At 40.1% G+C, this 17,922-nt stretch overlaps 1 protein-coding gene and 1 non-coding gene across 4 annotated transcripts in view; one reads left to right on the top strand and one right to left on the bottom strand.

Moving 5' to 3' along the window:
• The window catches only part of ALDH1L1 (aldehyde dehydrogenase 1 family member L1), a 137,051-nt gene that overhangs the window by 45,315 nt on the left and 73,814 nt on the right, over window positions 1-17,922 (bottom strand). For all 3 annotated transcript variants that reach the window (XM_060631971.3, XM_060631972.3, XM_060631973.3), the window contains exons 10-11: window positions 1,901-2,048; window positions 158-277 (exon numbers count right to left, since the gene is read on the bottom strand). In XM_060631971.3, coding sequence (XP_060487954.2) covers window positions 158-277; window positions 1,901-2,048 — 268 coding nt within the window. The remainder of the gene's footprint in view (window positions 1-157; window positions 278-1,900; window positions 2,049-17,922) is intronic.
• Window positions 4,697-4,803, top strand: LOC132679909 (U6 spliceosomal RNA). The gene has a single exon (XR_009610395.1). It is a non-coding gene; the product is annotated as a U6 spliceosomal RNA (small nuclear RNA).

Below are 17,922 nucleotides of genomic sequence, written 5' to 3'. Positions count from 1 at the left end.
AGGACTGGAAACTGACTACAACCATTCTGTGTGCGAATAGAGGCCCCCTAAGCAGGGATCCCCAGACACCAGGTGAGGGAGTAGATGAGAGAGAAGAAAAGGCCAAGGAGGGGGCAGGTGGAAGGAGAGCAGAAGGGGGTGCTAAGCCTGCACTCACACTTCCGTCTGTTGGGTTGATGGTCTCATAGGTCTTGGCACCCTCAGCATCCACAAACAGTCCCCCAATGAAGAGTTGGTGGGGCATTTGGAGGGTGAGCTTGTTCACCGCCTTTTCCACCTGGGAAAGGAAGTTTTACAGGGATTCACTGCAGTGTGGATCCTTCACAATGTGCATCAGTGGCAGATACAGACCCACAGAAGGACATAGAAAACACTCAGAGATGGATAGATAACCACTCATGCACACACATGCGTGTGCACTCATGCACACTTGTGCACACTCATGCACACACACACACAGATAGCCAAGGGGCCAGGGCTCTAGGCCCCTTGGCCTTCTCAGGTCTCTGAGCCAAATCCAGTTCTGCTGCCTTCTTTGGCTCAGGGAGCTATTATGTGGGCAGTGGTGGCAGCTGAACAATAAGAAGCGATGAAGAGCACAGAATCTGAGGTCAGCCTTCTTGGGCTGCAACCCCTGTCCTGCCATTTACTTGCTGTGTGATCTCAGGCTGGTTGCTAGGCCTCTGCAAGTAGGAAGTGCCAGTTGGCAGACAGACGCTTGTGAGTCACCAGACATGACACCAACCCCATCGCTCACTTCCCTGTAGACCTGAAATTCCATCCCAAATGGCATCCTCTGGGACACCATTCTTCTCCTGAAATCTGTTCACCAGTCATCTGTCTGCAATCCTAAGGCCAACCTGGTATCCATCCTGGCTGCCTACAATTTCTTCATCAGCTTTTGTTCCAAACTATCCCAATGATAATTCCTGTGGGAGCTCGTAGCCTACCAAGACACCTCAGGATGATTTTTCAAGAGTTTCTTTTAAAAATAAGCTAGCAGGGGTGCTTGGATGATCTCAAGATTCATGAGTTCAAGCCCTGCATTGGGCTCTCTATGGTCAACACAGAGCCCACTTCAGATACTCTGCCCCCTGCCTCTCTGTCCCTCACCACTTACACACACACACACTCTCTTTCTCTCTCTCAAAAATGAATAAAACATTTAAAAATTTAAAAATAAATTTGCAATTACATCATCACACTTCCATATATACAAATTGAATGTATAGGATCACTTGTTTCCCTTATTGAGAAAAAGTTCCCAATTCCTCATTCCCTGTCTCTTTCTCTCCCTCTCTTCCTGTCTAGCTTCCTCCCTCCCTCCCTTCTTCTCTCTCTTTTGGCATTTCAACAAAAGGAATTTAATGCATGCAGTTGGTTGCACAGGTGATGAAAGAGCTGAGTGGCCATGAGTCAACCCAGAGATTGATAACAGCAGCAAGCGCCTGCCATTACTAGATTAGAAGGACAAATGGAGGAAGTGGTGGTACCAGAACTAGGGTCTAGGGTCCCCCAGCAGAACTAGAGTCCTGGAAGGGTGATCTGGTAGGGGCCAGGGCCACAGCAGCAAGGAGGCAACTACTGGGAAAAACCACAAAAGGAGAAAGAGGGTGAGAAGTACTCTGTAAAAGCCACTTCTTAATATCCTACTCTCATATCTTTGGGTGTCAGAATTTGTCCCATAGACAACAATTTCCTCTGTTGCACTGGGCTAACTGGACTGGCAGCCTCAGGCTATCAGGGTTACCAGGGAGAGTTTGGGACACTGAAGCTGGGCTCTTGAGTGCTCTGGTTTCTGGGATGTCCAGGTTTTCCCCATGTGTCATTGTGGATCCACGGATGTGAGTGTTTGAGAAGTCTGCAGAGCCAAGCCCACGTGGAGGGGCCCAGGACTCACATAGTCAATGATGCACTCGCTCTCTTTGTTGTCCCCTCGTAGCTTCTTCACTAATAGTTGGATGAAGTCCCCAAAGGTGGTTGCCATGTAAACATCTTCATTTTCTAATTCCAGTCCATCACACAGCTCCTTCACTTCCTCAACCAGTCTGGAGAAAAGAAGATGGAAAAGCGGGAGCATGGAAAGAGGCTTGGCAGACCTGCCTCATTCTAGTGGCAGAGGTTATGGTGCCAAACATTTACCCAGAAGGGAAGTTCATATCAACAGCCAAAGTGTGGGTGTTAAGCTAGAACTGGGGCTAAGAGCCCAATCCATGGATTCAGAAGGCCCTAGTTTCAAGTTGTGGCTCCACCACTTACTAATATGTGACCTTGCACAAGTGGAAAACTCCTCTGAGCCTTAGTTTCTTCACCAGCAAAACTGGAATAATACCTCTTCTACTATTTTCTGATAAGCAAATGAGACAATCTACATGTTGATAATAATCAATACGAGATTAATAATAGTCACTGAAAGATATGTTAAAATAATGAAAAGGTTGGGGCGCCTGGGCAGCTCAGGCAGTTAAGCGTCCAACTCTTGATTTCGGCTCAGGTCATGATCCCAGGGCTGTGGCATAGAACCCCACATCGAGCTCTGCACTGAGTGTGGAGCCTGCTTAAGACCCTTTGTCTCTCTTTCTCCCCCTCTGCCTCTCTCCCCTGCTTTCTCACTCTCTAAAAAAATAATAATAATAATAAAAATAATGAAAAGGCAAACCACAGATTGGGGGAAAATATTTCCAAATAATATCTGATAAAGGACTTTCATTCAGAATATATAAAGAACTCTCATATTTCAATACCAACAAAAAAAGAAACAATCCAAGTAAAAATGGGCAAAAGATTGAACAGATGCTTCACCAAAGAAGAAATGCAGATGGAAAAAAGCATATGAAAGTATGTTCAACATCACAATTTCCCATCATTAGGGAAATGCAAATTAAAATGACAGTGGGATATGTCTACACACTTACCAGAATATCTAAAATTAAAGTCTGACCATACATATCACTGGGAAAGATGCAGAGCAACTGAGCTCTCATACACTGCTAGTGGGATTGTTTAAAATGGTACTTTGGAAACCATGCTGGAGAGCAGTTTGGCAGTTTCTTAAAAATTAAACATATTCTTCCCATTTTACTCTCAGATATTTACTCAAGAGAAATAAAAACCTACATATAGACAGAAAACGGTAGAGTAGGAAGCTCCAAAGATCCATTCCTCCACCTAAACAGCTCCTAAGCTGGCAGAATTGTCTGAATCAAATATTCTGGAACTCTAGAGTCAGGCAAACATTTACAACACCCAGGGAAGAAGATGATGAAGAGGTTGGTAAATGTCAGCAAATTTCAGCATTTCATGAGGTGTTACTCCCCATCCCTCCTGTAGGAGGCAGTGGGGGAAGCTGAACTTGTTCCTGGTGCAGCTTTCTGGAGCCAGGGTGGGCAGTAAGGACGTTCTCCTCCCTACATGTAGATTGTATGTTCTGAGTGCTGATGTTCCTTTTGATCACTGAGGGGCCAGCACAAAGACTGGTAGCTGCAGTTTTAACCCCCAAAGGCTGAAGCAACTTCCAGGAAATTTTAAAAGGCAGTACTTTCCCCCCTCTTTTGGGAGTCAGACATTTAAGAAAATCCTTGCTAGGCCACTGGCTGATCACAGAGATAACAAAACAGAAACTTCAATTACTACGTACAACAAGGAATACACACTTTACAAAAGAAAAAAAGTTGGGAAAAGTCACAAATGGATAAATGAAACCCTCCACAAGCAAGACTTAGCAATTACTGAGGACTGAGAGGATACATTCTCAGAATTATACAACATAACACTCAAAATGTCCAGTTTTGAACAAAAAATAGTAAAACATACAAAGAAACAGGCAAATATAGCTGATTTGCAGTAAAAATAAAGGAATTTGGAAGCAATCATCCTTAGTAAAACCAGATATTAAAATTATTAGTCAAAGATATTTAATCAACTGTCTTAAAGATGTACAATGATTTAAAGGAAACCCTGGAGAAACAGTAAAGGGAATAAGGAAAATGATGTAAGAAAAAATGAGAATATCAAAAAAGACATAGAAATTTTAATAATAAACCAAACAAATTCTCAAGCTGACGAATACAATAACTAAAATAAAAAACTCACTAGGGAGGTTCAACATCAGATTTGACCAAACAGAAGAAAGGATTGCTGAACTTGAAATTATCCAGTATGAAGAAAAGAAGGAAAAAAGAATGAAAAAAATGAATAGAGTCTGTGGGACATCATCAAACTCATCAACATTCTCATTTTAGGAGTTCCAAAGAAGAGAGGTAGGAAGGGCTGAAAAAATATTTGAAGAAATAATGTCCCAAAAGTTCTCAAGTCTGAGGAAACACATGAATATATACATCCAAGAAGATCAATCAATTCCAAGGAGGATAAACTCAAAGAGATTTATGCCACAACACATTACAGTCAATTTGTTGAAACCCAAAGACAAATAAGGAATTTGGAAAATAGTAAGAGAAAACGAACTCATCACCTACAAAGGATCCTCCCTAAAATTAAAAGTTGATTTCCCTTGGGGAGCCTGAGTGGCTCAGTCAGTTGAGCGCCAACTTCAGCTCAGGTCAGGATCTCATGGCTTGTGGATTTGAGCCCACGTTGGGCTCTGCATTGACTGTGTGGAGCCTGCTTGGGATTCTCTCTTTCCCCCCTCTCTCTCTGTCCCTCCCCCACTCTCACTATCTCTCAAAAATAAATTTTAGTGCTCGCTTCAGCAGCACATATCCTAAAATTGGAATGATACAGAGAAGATTAGCATGGCCCCTGTGTAAGGATGACACGCAAATTTGTGAAGCGTTCCATATTTTTTCATATTAAAAAAAATTTAAAAAAACTTCCTGTTAAAAAAATAAACAAATAAATTTTAAAAAACTTTTAAAAAGTTAATTTAAAAAAGAAACACTAAAGAGAACCTTTCAGGCTGAAATGAAAGGACACTAAAGAGTAACTCAAAGTAATAAGAAAAAAGTAAAGAACACTGGTAAAGATAACCACATGGGTAAATATGAAAGCCAGTATTACTGTACTTTTGGTATGGTTTGCAACTTCTCTCTTTTTCCTATATAATAGCCAAATGCAGAACACAATCATTTTAAGTCAATATTAATGGCTATGCAATGCATAGAGATGTCATCTGTGACAATAATAGTTGGGGTAGGAACAGAGATATATAGGATTAGAGTATATACTATTGAAACTAAGTTGATATTATTTAAATTACACTGTAATATGTTAATTGTAATCTCTAAGGTAATTAAGAAATAACTGTTAAAAAGGGAATCAAAGTGGTACACTACGCAGAAAAGGGAGGGCAGTAATAAAGAAACTGAGAAACAAAAAGCATAAAAGACATACCCAAAACAAATAGGTAAAGAGAAGTAAATCCTTCTTTATCAGTAATCTGGTTAAATGAAAATAACTCTCCTATTAAAAACATACATTGAAAAGTTGGATAAAATACATCATCCATCCAGATGCTGCTAGATATTCACTTTAGATGTAAGTACACACAAAAAATTCAAAGCAAAAAGATGGAAAAGGTATCTCATGCAAAGACTAACCAAAAGGCAGCTGGGTTGCTATATTACTGTCAGAAAAAAATAGACTGTATATAAAAACGGGTTATGTGAAACAGAGACTATTAATAAAAGGTTCAACACAGCAACAGGATATAACAATTATAAACATACAGGCACCAACAACACAGCCCCCAAAATATATATAGCAAAAACAGACAGGAAAAATAGAATTTTCTACAATAGTAGTTGGAGACTAAAATGCCCATCTTTCAATAATTAAACGACACTATAAACCAATTATATACGTACAGAACGGACATATACAGAATACTCTACCCAAGAAGAGCAGAATGCACATTCTTCTCAAGTACACATGGGATATTCTCCAGGATAAACTATTTGTTAGGCTACACAATAAGTCTTTTTGTTGTTTTTTCCTTAATGTTTATTTGTGTGTGTGTGTGTGTGTGTGTGTGTGTGTGTGTGTGAGAGAGAGTGAGACAGAGTGAAACAGGGGAGGGGCACAGAGAGAGGGAAACACAGTATCTGAAGAAGGCTCCAGGCTCTGAGCTGTCAGCACAGAGCCCGGTGTGGTGCTCAAACCCACCAACTGAGAGATCATGACCTGAGCCAAAGTGGGATGCCTAACCAACTGAACCACCAGGTTCCCCAGGATACACAATAAGTCTTAATAAATGTTAAAAGATTTAAATCTCATAAAACATCTTTTCTGATCACAGTGGAATGCAACTAGAAATCAGTAGCAGAAGAAAAATTGGAAAATTTACAAATATGTGGAAATTGAATGGTATGCCCTTAAACAACCAATGGGTGAAAGAAGAAATCACAAAGAAAATGAAAATACCTTTAGTCAAAGAAAAACAAAAACACAACATGCCAAAACTTATGGATTGTAACAAAGGTAGTACAGACAGAGAAATCTGTAACTGTAAATGCATACATTGAAAAAGATCTCAAGTCAATACCTTAATTGTACATCTTAAGGAATTTTTTAAAAGAGTAACCTAAACTCAAAGCAAGTAGAAGGAAGGAAATAATAACGATTAGAGCAGATATAGATAAACTAGAGAATAAAAGGACAATACAGAAAATCAAAAATCAACAAAATTGACAAATCTGACCAAGAAAAAGAAAAATAGAAAAAGACTTAAATTACCAGAATCAGAAATGAAAGTGCTTATGCCAATTTTACAGAAATTAAAAGGGTAAGAGAATACTGTAATAAATTATACAGCAAAAAAAATTTGATTACCTAGATTAAATGGACAAATTGCTAGAAACATGCAATCTACATAAACTAACTCATGAAGTAGAAAATCTGAATAGACCCATAACTACTAAAGAAATTAAATCAATAATCACAAAACCACCCAACAAAGAAATCCCAGGGCTGAATGGCTTCACCAATCCTTCTCAAAATCATCTCCCCCCCCCCACCAGAAGGATTGAAGAAGGAACACTTCCTGACTAATTTGATGAGGCCAAAAATACCCTGATACCAAAGCCAGAAAAAAGACACTACAAGAAAAGGAAATTTCAGGCCAATATTCTTTATGAATAAAAATGCAAAAATCCTCAACAAAATACTAGTAAGCTGAATTCACTATGAATAAGTGGAATTCTCAGTTGCAAGGATGGTTTACCTTATGGCCAAGGGGGCAAGGTTTCAGTTATACAGGGTGAACAAGTTCTAGAGATCTAATGCACATCAAGTTGACTATAGTTAATAATATTGTACTGTGTACTAGAAATTTGGTAAAAGAGTAGCTCTCAGGGGCCCCTGGGTGGCTCAGTTGGTTAAGTGTCCGACTTCAGCTCAGGTCATGATCTCACAGTTTGTGGGTTCAAGTCACATGTCAGGTTCTGTGCTGACAGCTCAGAGCCTAGAGCCTGCTTTGGGTTCATCTCTCTCTCCCTCTACTCCTCTCCTGCTCAATGCTCTCTCTCTTTCTGTCTCTCAAAAATAAATAAATGTTTTAAAAAAATTAAAGAAAAAAGTAATTCTCAGATGCTCTCACTGCCAAAAAATAAAAGTGACTATGTGAGATGGATATGTTAATTAGTTTGATTGTAATGATCATTTCACTATATATATCAGAGCATACTATTGTATACCTTAAATATTTACATTTTTACTAAATAAAGAAAAATTAATAAAACTGCTTTTAAGCTATGAAGCAAGAAAAGGCAGTAAAGGAGGAAGAAAGGACTTATTTCCTCACATAATAAGCACAACTAGGTTGCGTCCTCAGCGTCTCTGTGCATGGTCACAGCAAATTACCCCCAGGTTTTTGGTTTAAAGCAGAAATCAGTTAGCCTCAGCCTGTTTTTAAATAAAGTTTTATCAGAACACACACTTGCAAAGATTTCACACCAAAAAAAAACCCCTGACATATTATAATTTTTTTAAAAAACTTGACATACATTGGAGCCAATAAGCAAACTCAGCAATGTTGCAGGGTATAAAAGCAATACATGAAAATCAGTTGCATTTCTATACATTAGCACTGAACACTACAAAAAAGAAATTAAGGAAACAATTTCATTTATAATAGCATCAAGGGGAATATAATAGCAATAAAGTAACTCAGGAGAAAACAGAGTTGTGCACTGAGAACTATAAGAAAGAAATTTTAGGGGCGCCTGGGTGGCTCAGTCGGTTGGGCGGCCGACTTCGGCTCAGGTCATGATCTCGCGGTCTGTGAGTTCGAGCCCCGCGTTGGGCTATGTGCTGACAGCTCAGAGCCTGGAGCCTGTTTCGGATTCTGTGTCTCCCTCTCTCTGACCCTCCCCCATTCATGCTCTGTCTCTCTCTATCTCAAAAATAAATAAACGTTAAAAAAAATTAAAAAAAAAAAAAGAAATTTTAAAGGGCCTGAATAAAATGAAAAAAATATCCATTTTCATGAATTAGAAGATTTAATATTGTTCAGATGAATCACTACCCAAAGTGATCTTCAGTTTCAATGACACCTCTATTAAAATCCCAACATGTTTGTTTTCCTATGTTTTGTTTTGTTTTGTTTTTTTCATACCCAGTCCCACTGATCCACCAAGACAGCTCACAGAACTCACTATGTAATCATACTTCTCACTAAGATTTATTACAAGGAAAGGAAATAAGGGAAAACTAGCAAAAGAAGGCATATGATCAAAGCCAGGAGGAAGCCAGATGCAAGGTGCCAAGGACTGTCTCCCAGTGGAGTCACAAAGGACATGCTTATTTCTTCCAGCAATGAATTGTGACAATACAGGTCTTTACACCGTGTCTCCAGAGAATCAGCACCTAAGGTATTTCCTTAACGCTAGCCATCTAGACACCCAATGCTTTGCACTTACCAAAAGGACTCCCCAAAGCAAGGCAAGTGCTGGGCATAAGCCACGTTGTGGTTTTTTTTTTGTTTGTTTTTGTTTTTGTTTTTGTTTTAATTTTTTTTAATGTTTATTTTATTATTTTTGAGACAGAGAGAGACAGAGCATGAACGGGGGAGGGGCAGAGAGAGAGGGAGACACAGAATCGGAAGCAGGCTCCAGGCTCTGAGCCATCAGCCCAGAGCCCGACGCGGGGCTCGAACCCACGGACCGCGAGATCGTGACCTGAGCTGAAGTCAGACGCTTAACCGACTGAGCCACCCAGGCGCCCCAGCCACGTTGTTTTCGTGATCTAGAGGCAATTGATTGCTAGCCTTCCAGATTTTGGTCCAGCATGTAAAGAGTTTGGAGGTCCTCACTCCCATTCTCACAAGAAGAAAAAACTGTAAATCAAAACTCTTCTTAGATCCACAAGAGAATTGAGGTCACAGGGCAGAGTGCTGCCCCCAACACTGGAGAGGCAGAAAAACACAGCTTGCTTGAGCAGAAATGCACAAGTAGAAGCTGCTGACGGGAACACTTTAAAATTGCTGGAAGCACCATGTGAACTAATTGAGAATTAAAATTGTTGAGAAATAAATAAAACTAAATAGAGAACTAGTTGAGAATTAAAAATTCTTGGGGGTCTGGTCTTATGAGGGACCCCATGATTTTGTGAGTTTTACCTCTAGGAGTCACACATCAGGTTCTCAGGGGAAGATCGGAGGCAAATCCCTTAGTGCTTCTGGCAGGAGGAGGGGAAAGTAGTCATTTTGAAATACCCCCACAGCATTCCGCTCTTAACAAGGCCTACCCTCAAGAGAAACTGTTTTATTAGAAGTTAACCAACCTGAGGGAAGGGTAATACCCACCTCTGGCCCTCTCTACCTTTCCTGCAACACCAGAGTACAGAAAGACTGAAAGATACTTGTGAAGGTCATATCACAGGGAGACAGGCTCACTAAAAGACTGAGACCTAATCATAAAACTATCTAAGGCTTCCTTTCATACCACATCTTAACTTTGTATCAAGAGTGCTCCTGCAAAATAATAGGGGGTTGTTGTGAAAAGAAGGCAGATTCTCTTTAGTCTCTAGGAAAACCCAAAGACAAGAGAGAACACACAAAGATGCTAGAAGTTCTATTCTTTGACACCTACAACTATAACACAGCCTAACCCCTAACCAGATAAACATAAAACCTCACAGTAAAGGCCTATCTACTCATTTCCATTACTCAATATAGTATGTCCACCTTTCAACAGAAAATTACAAGGCATACTAAAAGTAAAAATAAGCAGTCAGAAGGGACCAAGAAAGGATGAGACCCAGACTCAAATACGGCAGAGATTTGGGAATTATTATACTGGGGAGTTAAAGATAAATATGTTCAATATGATAAGGGCTTTAATGGGAAAAGTGGACAACATGTAAGAAAGGAATAGTAATGTAAGCAGAGATATGGAGACTTTAAGAAAGAATTAAAAGGAAATGCTAGAAATAAGCACAGTAATAAATGAGGAATGCCTTTGAGGGGTTCACCAGTAGATTGAACACAAGAAAGAAAAGAATCAGTAAGTGTGAAGACAAGTCAATAGGAACTTCTAAAACCAAAACGCAAAAAGAAGGAATGCAAAAGAGCAGAATGTCCAAAACTGTGAGACAATTACTAAAGGAATAACATAAACATAATTGGAATATTGGAAGGAAAAGTGAGAAAGGAATCAAAGAAATGTTTGAAGTAATAATTGCTGAGAATTTTCCAAAACTAGAGAGACATTAAATCACAGATACAGGAAGCTCATATAACACAAAGTAGTATTTTTTTTTAAAAAAACTATATATCTACATAAGCCCACCCTATTCAAACTGTAGAAAATCAAAGATAAAGAGAAAATCTTGTAAGAAATCAGAGGAATGAGAGTCTTACTTATAGAAGAACAAGAATGATATTTACATTGGGCTTCTCTTCAGAAACCATGCCAGTAAGAAGAGAATGGAGTGAAATATCTAGAGTATTAAAAGAAGTCAACATAGAATTCTGTATCCAGCAAGATTATTCTTTTGTTTTTTAAATAGTTATTTATTTATTTATTTATTTAGAGAGAAAGAGTACACATGCATGAGCAGGGGAGAGGCAGAGAGAGAGAGGAAGAGAGAGAATCCTAAGCAGGCTCTGCACTATCAGTGCAAAGGCAGACGTGGGGCTCAGTCTCATGAAACCATGAAATCATAATCTGAACCAAAATCAAGATTTGGGCGCTTAGCTGACTGAGTCACCAGGCACCCTGGCAGCAAAATCATTCTTAAAAAGTGAAATAAGGGGCACTTGGGTGGCTCAGTCAGTTAAGCGTCTGACTCTTGGCTCAGGTCATGATCTCATGGTTGGTAAGACTGAGCCCCACAATGGGCTCTCTATTGTCAGCGTGGAGCCTGCTTTGCAATTCTCTCTCTCCCTCTCTGCTTCTCACCTGCTCTTGCTCTCTCTCCCTCTCAAAATAAATAAACTTTAAAAAGTGTTTTGTTTTTTTTTTTAATTTTTTTCAACGTTTTTTATTTATTTTTGGGACAGAGAGAGACACAGCATGAACGGGGGAGGGGCAGAGAGAGAGGGAGACACAGAATCGGAAACAGGCTCCAGGCTCCGGGCCATCAGCCCAGAGCCTGACGCGGGGCTCGAACTCACGGACCGCGAGATCGTGACCTGGCTGAAGTCGGACGTTTAACCGACTGCGCCACCCAGGCGCCCCTAAAAAGTGTTTTTAAGTGAAAGAAAAAGAAAGACTTTCTCAGAAAAACAAAAATTGAGGAAATTTTTTGACATTACTTGCTTTGTCTTGGAGACCCTGACACCCTCATGTTTATAGACACAGATATATACTAGATATAGAGGGGAGGAATACAGATACATAAATATAGATATGTAGATATACATGCATATATAGAGAGAATGACAGGTATAGATATATTTTCTGCTCTGTCAGCTGGGAGAGCCAAGAAGCAATAACACACGAGTGAAAATGAGCACACTTAGCACCCATATCTTGGTTTCTAATTCCATTCTCCAATAAAAGGAAACAAGAATCCTAGGAGAAATGCCTGATTCCAGGGCTGTGGCAGGGAATATACAAGAACATCTTGTAGTGCCACAAAGTAAGGAAGAGTTTGTAAAAGGATGGGGGCATGTCAAATGTATACAAGATACAACTGAAAGAGTTTTCAATAGACAAAGCTTAAACAATCTGAGGGAAAAAATAAATTAGTATTGGATTTAACCCAAGTATAAGAAAAATATCTCTAACTCCATACTGTTATAAATAAATGACTGAATAAATAAATAAATGGGGGAAGAGAGACAACTCTCCATGCAGAAGAATTTTAAATAATTTAGGTAAATACTCTTGTTTTCAGGAGCCTTAAACACGGGCTGCATATAGTAGCTTCCTTCCAAAGAATACAATAAGGAAATGGGAGGAAAAGAGTTAAGTTCACAATACAGACACCCGACAAGTATGAACTCAGCCAGGTGATTATGGTCAACATCAACAGTGATACGTCATGTTGATAGCATGCTCCCTTTATATGTGAGGAAAATGCCACTTTATCTCTGTATTTTCTCAAACCCATACCCCTTACTAATTATGAGGGAAAACATCAGATAAATCTTCACTGAAGGACAGTTTTAAAGGGGGCCAAGATGGCTGAGCACCATGGAAGTTCTCAGCTTCTGAAATGCAGCTAGATCAGCTCCAAATCATTTTGCACACCTAGGAAATTGATCTGAGGATTAACACAACAATCTGCATAACTTGAGCCTCAGAATTCAGCAGGTACACACTCCAGAGAGGTGAACTGAAAGAGAGAGAAGCCATGGAGGGTAGGGAGCTGTTTCTGCAGAGAGAAGACAGAGAAGGGTAGGGGGAGAGTGTGGTATAATGGGAGAGTACAGGCAAAGCACTCCCTGCCAAAGTGCTGGAGAGAAAGAGAAAGAGTGGAAACAGTCACAAGGGACTGAATAAGAATCTGTTTCCCAAAACCACTGACAGTGAGAAAGAAGAGGGTTTCAATACCATTAGGACTCTATAAATAGGGGAGTGCAGAGTCTGAAATTCTGGAGCTCAATACCCAGTGGTGTTCTGGTGAGGAAACAAGGTGAGTCCCCAGAAGCAGGCTGCGAGGTCCAAGGGGCCCATGGACCACATGGGAAAAAGCCCTTCCCCTGCATGGAGGTCATTTTGTAGAAGCCATATTGACTCTCCATAGGCAAAGGTTCCAGCAGACCCCAGAGAACAGCCACATTTGCTGATATTAGAACAGACACCAGAGTGTGGTAAAACCTGGCACCAGCTGTGTATTGTGATTTGCCATAATCTCCAAACCTTTGCTGCTGTGTGATCCCACGAACTTTTTTCATGGGCAAGCCAGCACTCAGCCATTGCTCAGCAAGACCCTCCCCCAGAGGGTCAAACTGGGTCCAAGCTGCAGGGTTCTCAGAAATGATGGATTTGGAAACATAGCCTCATCTGAGATAAAATTTGGGAGGGAGGTGCTGCCTCACAGGTTGATGGCTTGAACATGGACATTGTAGAAGTGGGGCATGGACAGAAGCCTAAGACAAAAAGAGGGGTGCTGGATTGCAGGTCAGTGAGAGCAGAGTTCCTGTGCCAGAAACTAGAAAACTGGGTGACACCATTTTCACCTCTCCCACACAGGCTCATACACATGCTCACACACCAGAGCCATCCACCCCAGGAAGCTAAGCAGCACCATCTAGTGGAGAACAGAGCTGTAACACCAAGCCCTGCCCAGCTGCGCCCACCACGCACACACCCTAGAGGACCACCACAAGTCTCTCCACCTGCTTAGTGTATGAACTATCGCGTGCTTCATAGTTTCTGTTCTGGGGAAACTGGATGTAATTCCATTCAGCTTTCATTCTGTTTGCTGGTTCATCTATTCAGGGTTTTTTTTGTTTTTGTTTTTTGCTTTTGTTTAAATTGTTTTTTATTCCTCTTTTTCTCCTTTCTTTTCTTGTATAGAGAAAGAGAAAATTTTGTCTTTATTTTTCTTTTTTGAAAAAATTTTAATTTTTTGCTACTTTTTTTGGTAAATTTATTATATTTCGCTTTCTTTATTTCACTTAATTCTATTTTATTGCAGATAATTTTTAAAGTTTTTAAACTTTTTCTTACATTTTTTTCTTTTCTTTCTCTTTCTTTTCTATCCTACCAAACTCCTTTCAACAATCAGACCAAACACACCTAGTATCTAACTCCCTTTTTAAAATTTTTTCTGTTGTTTTAATTTCTTAGTTTTTAATCTTTGTTTTATAAATTATTTTTATTTATCCAAATGACAAAACAAAGGAATTCACCGCACCCCCCCAAAAAAAATAACAGGAAGAATTGACAGTCAGGGTTTTAAATCAACACAGATACAAGCAAGATGTCTGAAATAGAATTTAGAACCATCATAGCAAGAATACTAGCAGGGGTTGAAAAAAGCATAGAATCCCTTTCTGTGGAGATAAAAGAAGTAAAATCTAGTCAGGATGAAATAAAAAATGCTATAGCTGAGATGCAATCTTTTTTTTTTTAATTAAAAATTTTTTTTCAATGTTTATTTTTTGCAGAGAGAGAGAGAGAGGGAGAGAGAGAGAGAGAGAGCCAGGGCAGGGGAGGGGCATAGAGAGAGGGAGACAGAGAATCCAAAGAACTGTGAGATCATGACCTGAGCCGAAGTTGGACGCTCAACCAACTGAGCCACCCAAGTGCCCCACAAGATACAATTTTGAATGGATGCCACAGCAGCAAGGTTGGACGAAGCAGAACAGTGAATCAGTGATATAGAAGACAAAATTATGGAGAATAATGAAACAGAAAAAAAGATGGAAACTAAGGGAAAGAGCGTGGTACAAGAATTAGAGAACTCATTTATTAAAAAGGAATAAAACCTGAATCATAGGAGTCCCACTGAGGGACAGATTACAAAATACCTGACCAGTATTCCTAAAAATTGTTAACATCATCAAAATCAAAGCAAGTCTGAGAAATTATCACAGTCTAGAGGAGACCTAATGACTAAATGTAATGTGGCATCCCAATGGGGTACTGGGACAGTACACAGAGACATTACACAGAAAAATAAGGAAATCCGAATAAAGTAGATGAATTTTAATGATCAATAATGTAGCAATATTGGATCCCTGATTGTGACAAATGTACCATACTAATGAAGGATGTTAATAATGAGGTGACTAGATATGGAGTATGTGGGAATGCTCTGTATTATCTTCACAAAGTTTTGGAAATCTAAAACTATTATAAAATAAAAAGTTTATGAAAAATAATAGTCCTCTACTACTTTGTGATGAGTAAATGGGGCAATTCATAAATAATAGTTAAATGTAGTTTTATTACTTTTATTTATTATTATTATTATTATTATTATTATTATTTACTGGCTACTTAGAGTTTATTTTCCACTTGGTACAAGGCACACATGCTTACAGAATGTCAGGAAGGCTTGTGTGTGGCTTGGATAGTAAAGAGTGGGGTTCTCTCAACTTCCTTTTTGGTGTTTTGCTGTTTCGATATAAAAGATCCCAACTGCTTTTGCTTGCTGCAGCCTGCCTATCTGAAGGGAGGGAAGCAAAGGGGCTCTGATGAGCTATGTGCTTCCTGAAGCCTGGTGGCTGGTGGTGGCCACTCAGGACTGGAGCCCAGTGTAGGCATTGCCAAGCTGGCCACACAGCTGCTTCCTAATGGTTTCCAGAGCCAAGTCACACATCATTATGCTACTGGTAGCCTGAGGAGATTCTGAGAATTCTGGGGACTCCAACACTGTAGTCATGAATGGGAGAGTGGGCTTCCTGAAAAAAAAGCTTGGCCACCTTGGTCAGCCTTGGGGAGACAGGGATGGTGAGGGATGGCTTCCCCAAGATGCTCTGCACTTCCACAGGAGCTGTTATTGAAAATGGAACCCATGCGGTGCATACCACCTTGATCACATCTGATCTTATATGATCTTGGAAGATAAGCAGGGTCAGGCCTGGTTAGTACTTGAATGAGAGACTAGTGTAATTTTAATTGTCTGTTTACTTTGTCTTCCCCAAAGCACTTACAGTCTCGGAATTATATCTGTTTTGTCCCCTACTAAAATCATAACTCCAGCACAATGCCTACTAAGTGCTCAATTTGTTGATGCCACTAATGAATACATGACCTCACATTGTGGTTCTCATTAACACAAATTCTGAGCCACAACCTCCATCCTCCACTTCTAGCAGGTATTTGAGTTTTCTGAGCTCCAAAGAGGACCTTACATTTGTTTTTGATATATTTCATCTGGTTTCAAGGTGACAAGAGTCCAGCTCCACAAAGGGCCTTTACACCTTGATTTTTCAGCCAGTGTGTTCCCATCCTCCCAGCTTTACTGCATTCTTAAGAGGTATCAGTTGGCTGTATAGCACACATATGTAGCAGTGTTGAATAGCCTAGTGTAAAGGACAGAGCCAAGAACACACAAGTGAGCTTTGGGCAGATGCTGGTATCTATTATTGTATATGCTTTCGGTAGTATTATTCATTCTGTGGTGGATCTTTAATTCTTAATTCTGCATTTTGGATGTAAGAAAGCCAAGGTATTTTTTTTTCATAAGCCTGTTGCAGTCCAGCTCTCACAGTGAGATGTGTGTTTTCCCTCTACTTCTCCAGAATCCCTTTTCATTCTCCTCTATCTTGTGTCCTAGCAGGCTAGATTTCGTGGACTATATTAAAGTCATTTATACTGTAAAGTCACTCGCCTTTGGACCTCTGGTTTTATTTGGCCAATAGAAGATTTTGGTAGGAGACTGGAAGTTAAGAAGAAAGAGATTACGGTATTTATCCTCTTGCTTCCTCACTGCTGGCCCACAGGTTGGGAGGACTGTGTTTGTATTCCAATGGTCACAGCTCCTATCATGAAACCCTCTCTAAAGCTGCAAACTGCCAGGTTCCTTCTTCTTGCCTCTGTAGGCTCAGCCTCCCAACTCTTGTGAGTCTCAAGGTGCCATGACATTCTTTATTGATCCTCCCTGTCCCAACCCTTGTATATAGACCCCTCATTAAACTCTCTTCAGTTGTCCATCTATATTGTGCCATCTGTGTCCTGTGGGGCCTTGGCTAACACACTGGGTCTCTGACATCTCCTAAGCTGCCTGCCTAGAGACACAGCTCAAAGAAGAAATGAGGAAGAGCTTAAGTTTGTTGCTTCTGATTTTTTGTTGTGTTGTTGTTGTCGTTGCTGTTGTTGTTATTGCCTCTGTTCTTAATGCTGTATTTAAGAAGCATGACAAAGAGTCCCACAAGCTCCTTGGTCCACAAATTGAATAAAATACTTTGTCTCCTTTTCATCCTTCTCTTTCTTTTCCTCTTTCTCTTCTCTGTCCTCTTTCCTCTCTTTCTCCTCCTCCTCTGCCTCATCCTGTCCCTTCTTCTTATTTTTGAATTAGGATGTTTCCCAGTATTCAATCCCAGAATCACAGACCAAACTCAGCTAGTTCAGGAGAATAAGGTCATTAGTTGAGCATTAGGAGAATCTGGCTCATTAGTTGGGTCTCTGTCCCCAACAAGAGGATCTGTGTGTGGATGGAAAAGTTGGAAGCAGAATCAAAGGTAAAGAATCAGAGTTCTTAATGCTCTTGAAGTAACATCAAGAAAATGACAGAATAGAAAGACCCAGATCCTTCTTCCTCCCAAAAAACCACTAACTCAATAATACATGAGCCAATCCCCTTTGTGAGAAATCCAGAGAAAACCAGTTAAAAGGCTCCTATACCTCTGACAAGTGTAAAACCAGCTGAATTGAAGCCATTAGGAAATTTGTGGCACCCTCTTGCCATACGGTCTGTCCCCTGGTACAGCACTATGTGATTGGGAGGAAATTCCAAGCTCCCAGCTTCGTACTGGGGAGGGAAAGACAAGCATGGACCACATGTCCAATGTTCTGATCTTTCAGGAGGGCTGCTCAAGGGTCTGGTTTCTGTCTTACCAGTCTCAGA

This window comes from Panthera onca, chromosome A2 (genome assembly GCF_046562875.1).
Source record: "Panthera onca isolate mPanOnc1 chromosome A2, mPanOnc1 haplotype 2, whole genome shotgun sequence".
Classification (NCBI taxonomy): domain Eukaryota; kingdom Metazoa; phylum Chordata; class Mammalia; order Carnivora; family Felidae; genus Panthera; species Panthera onca.
The sequence above is the reverse complement of the archived record's forward strand: the minus strand, read 5'-3'. Positions and strand labels throughout refer to the sequence as shown.